General features: G+C 38.4%; 1 protein-coding gene across 1 annotated transcript; it reads left to right on the top strand.

Moving 5' to 3' along the window:
* Positions 1–3,121: 3,121 nt before the first annotated feature.
* Positions 3,122–4,006, top strand: LOC132807344 (probable G-protein coupled receptor 139). The gene has a single exon (XM_060821573.1). The coding sequence runs from the start codon at positions 3,122–3,124 to the stop codon at positions 4,004–4,006; it is 885 nt and encodes a 294-aa protein (XP_060677556.1).
* Positions 4,007–4,572: the final 566 nt, after the last annotated feature.

Genomic DNA, 4,572 nt, shown 5'->3' with positions numbered 1-4,572 from the left:
GTGCAGTTCTTGAATTGCACCACAAAATATCGTGCAATTTAGCAAAGGATGCTGAGGTAGTGATATGACACTGGATTAGTAACATTTCAGCAGGGTGGGTTAAAATAGCAAATGGCAAAACATTGAATTCGGGGATAAACAAAGATTAGTCTAATGATAGCCAAATAAGCACTACTTTTTGTTAATTAAATAATAAAAAAGACACATCTAGTTTAGTAAAGTCCTTTAGGGGAAGAATTATCTGCTCTTTCCCAATCTGGCCAAGTCTTAATTTACTTTCTCCAGTGTAGGATAGGCTATTATTGATACAGACCAAGTATCAAGTATCAGACCAAGTCTTAATTTGCTTTCTCCAATGTAGGATAGGCTATACTTGATATAGAAAATACAATAGATTGGAGCAATTACAGTTGAAATTATGCTTCAACCATTGCGTGTGGAACAGGGAGGAGGTGAGGGGGTAGTTGCAGCAATTTTTGCTCTTACATGGGATGTGGGGTTGGTGTTATTGGTCAAGGAGTGGTCTCAGGTGCCCCGGCGAAATGCAGAGGGGGGAATTGAACGAATGATGCGTTTTTCTGAGTGTTCTGTTGCAGTTATCTGTAATCACGGAGAATAATTCGTTGAATGAAGACACTTATGGGATGAAAATTGAGAACAAGGGGTGTGCTTTTGACGGCCCCGTTAAACATAGTAGCCTGGAATCCACAGTTATGAAAGAAGAAATCCATGTTAATAAGAGAGAACGCTCTGTCAATAGAAGGGGAGTTCTGGTGAATGGGGATTGTTTATTCCTCTCGAGCACTAAGAATCTGGAAGCTCTCAGTCCATCCTGGTGGGGAAATGAAGGTGTAGAGGGGAAGAACAACGTGAACAAAAGGCAGCTATGACTGGGAAATAGGACGTGACAAAATGGCCAAGGGCATCAAATGAATCATGGATGCAGGTAGTCAGGGTCCAAACATGCGAGAGAGGATGGAGTCAAGGTAGGAGGAAATTAGTTCTGTGGGGCAGGAACAAGCTGGTACAATGGGCCGACAGTGGCAGTCTTGTTTATGGTATTTGGTGCGGAGTTGGGGTTGGATTACAGCATGAAAAATTAAAATGTTTCGCAGTCAATATAATGTGTAAACTAATATGGCAAGCAAATTCACATCATATTTGAGAAATGGCAATGAGGGAAGACGCAATTTTCCAATATCGATACAATCACGACTTAGCATATTCAATCAGTGGAACTTTCAAAATAATTGTAAATGGCAAAGCGGAATGGCAGAGTTCAATTCAGTCGTTTGGCAAAAAGTGAATGAGGTCATCAACATTTTCGATGTTGCAAATGGAAGACATGGAAACTTCAGTTAATTAGGTTGTTCATTGAAATGTAGCTAAACTGCTTGTTGTTCACGAATTGTCCCTTTGGAGACTCATGCTCAAAATAAATGAGGCAAGATTTGAAATTGGCAGAAACTGCAACTACAGATTCGGGAACGTCCTTAACTTCTGAAAGACGATGCATGAGCCAGTCATTGCCCCTTTCTTTGCCATTTGTTATCCCCTTCTCACTGTGATTGGTGCCCTTGGTAAGCCTTCAATCACAGATAAGTTATCGTTTATGTCTGTAAATCACCGAATGTGTTCTATGTTATCTTTTGTGGTGGGTTACATTATTGTGTAACTTTCAGCGCTCTTTGAATGTTAGGAGCTAGTACCTGCCTATAGTATGCATAGGTGCATTATATGTTACAAAGCTTTATGCTGAATATGCATAGAAATTGTAATTTCATTGTGCAACAGTGCATGATATTAATTAATGTTTCATAAGCAATTTCTAGAAATTCCATTTGCTATGTTAGTGAAATTTACGTTGTAATACATGTTTTTGCATGAATATTAAACTGCAAAGTTGTTAAAAGTCAAGTTAAATTCCAATGTGGTAACATACGAGGTGCTTTTCGTGTTTTCTGGAGAAATTTCTATCTTAGGTTCGTAAATCACGAATCAAAATGCATTATTAGAACGAAATTGTTGTAGTGGACGAGCTCAAATTAAACCTACATTTAATGATCACAGTAATTTTTATTGCAGGATGGATTACAAACTAATACGTTTCTGATTTGTAGTGTCATCAATATTATGTCAGAAAGTGTTTTGGGATTTGTATGCAAATTATGAGTGTTCGTAAGAGATTTTAATTTGTTATGGAATCTATTTATGTCATTAGGAGATATTTGCCCATATTTGCATTTCGTAAAGGAATGTGGCATTAAAAAAAAGAAATATCTAATGATGCCAATGAAATTAATGTGGTGTGTACCAAATACCATCTTCAGTCATGCGCCTTGAAAGAGCAAAAGTTACTATTGTTACCGAGTCTTGTCCATATGTGGCAGCAGACAGGCAGAAATCTGGTTGATGATAAACTGATGTTTGAAATAGCCGAGCAAGCCATGATTTGGAGAGAAAAGGAATAAGGGACACATGCTGGTGCAACTGTGGACAATAGGTTAGATGATAATGAACAACTTCAAGAAAAAAAGAGAAAGATAAACAATGAGGGGCGACATTGAAGACGGTTTCCAGAGATTGCTACGTATATAGATAAACATATAACCACTGATAGGTTGATTGAGAGGTATGAAACGCGATATTGTCGAATTGCAGATAAATTGAACTTTTACGGTGTGAGGAGTGATCCTACTTCTGGCTGTAACTGAAAATTTAAAGCTTGGGGTTATTAAAATCCGGCACTGCCAGACAGGAAACAAACATATTGTCTTGAAAAGATGGATGATATTATTAATAAAGATTTGGATAAGACAAAAATATTTTGTGTTTGATTAAACTGGTGAGCTTCACAATGATTTGACTCAGTGGAAAGAGAACTGAATTTGCACTCTACCCGACTGGACTGAAGAACGTAAGTACAAATGATTAATTCATGACTGAATGTTGAATAAAATCAACAACTTTGTAGTAGTAGGACTCATGATGTAATAAAAGGATGTACGAAGATGGTGAGCTGAGGTTTTCAGTCACGAAATAGATAGGTTAATTAACTGGTGATTGGGATTCATTCTGTCATATATCTATCTCTACTATCCTTATAGCAAACTTGTTGGCGATGGTGGTCCTGTGTCAAAGAAAATGTGGGCTGTCTCTCTGCATCACATTTTACCTCGTGGCAATCACAATAGCGGACTTCCTTGTCATTATGGCTGGCTGTGTGCTAAACCGTATTGGTGGCATCTACTTCAGAAACAGTATCCTGTCCACGACCCCTGCGTGTACAGTCACCAGTGTGATGGTCTATGCTACACGAGATGGCTCTGTCTGGCTGACAGTGGCGTTCACCATTGACCGTTTTGTGGCAATCAGCTATCAGAAGCTGAAGATCAGATACTGCACCAAGAAAACTGCAACTCTGGTAATAGGAACGATTTGTTCTCTGAGCTGTGTCAAGAATGTCCCTTTCTACTTAGTCTCTCAGCCGCTGTACATTGTGGACGGGGTGCCCTGGTTCTGTGACATTAAACCAATCTATTATACTTCGCCCTTCTGGAAGGTCTACGACAAGCTAGATCAGATTTTAACACCACTTCTCCCTTTTCTTCTCATTCTGCTTCTCAACACATTAACTGTAATACACATCTTAGAAGCTAGCAGAGCCCGCAAAAGACTTTGGGGTGAAGGTGACCGTGCAGACCCTGAGATGGCCAATCGCAAAAGATCCATTGTCTTGCTCTTTGCCATCTCGATCAGTTTCCTCCTCCTTTGGTCCACTTATGTTGGACGTTACCTTTACGTGCAATTGGTAGGTGAAGGTTACTTCAACGGCTTGGATTCCAGTAACCCTGATATTATTCTTCAAGAAACGACCAACATGCTACAGATACTTAGTTCCTGCAATAATGTCTTCATTTATGTGGTTTCCCAGACCAAATTTAGAGAAGAGATGAAAAAGCTGCTCATGTGTCCTTTCACTACTATCACTAATTTTACATGGTGAAACCTTTCATGGATAACAAAATAGAGACATTTCCCGATGCCTTTTCTCTTTCATCAAAGAGGCACAGTTCATCATGGTATCTCTCAAACGAGAATAAGAAAGGATCCTGGGCAGGCTCTTGTACTCATTAACTTTGAGCTCTGATGTTTACTATTCGAACGATTGAAATCTTCTGAAGTTGTAGAGGTTTTAGATGTGATAATAATCCACAGTTTGCGTCTCTGAACACAACTTGAGGACTCCAAGTGTTGTCAGGCAGTGCTTTATAATCTATCTACGTATGTATGTATGCATGTATCTACTTATCTATCTCTTAATTTATCTACCTATTACATAAATATATATATGTATTCATTCATTTTTTTTGGTTAACCGATTAATTAATGTATTAGTATTTATGCATGTTCCTTTATCCATTTATTTTTCAATGGTTTTGGAACTATGGCTACTATGTATTTGAACATCTGGAACATTATTAAGAAGAAGACATCAAAAAGTTGGTTCAAGCGTTTCAATTTGCCTCATCAATGATTCATTCAGATGTATTGATGTCTGTTTACGTGCTC

This window comes from Hemiscyllium ocellatum (assembly GCF_020745735.1).
Source record: "Hemiscyllium ocellatum isolate sHemOce1 chromosome 27 unlocalized genomic scaffold, sHemOce1.pat.X.cur. SUPER_27_unloc_14, whole genome shotgun sequence".
NCBI classification, from domain to species: domain Eukaryota; kingdom Metazoa; phylum Chordata; class Chondrichthyes; order Orectolobiformes; family Hemiscylliidae; genus Hemiscyllium; species Hemiscyllium ocellatum.
Note: the sequence above shows the minus strand (reverse complement) of the source record. Positions and strands in the feature narration are given on the sequence as shown.

Excerpts from the sequence above, each read along its gene's own strand:
- LOC132807344 (XM_060821573.1), top strand. The coding sequence starts at position 3,122 with ATGGTGGTCCTGTGTCAAAGAAAATGTGGGCTGTCTCTCTGCATCACA.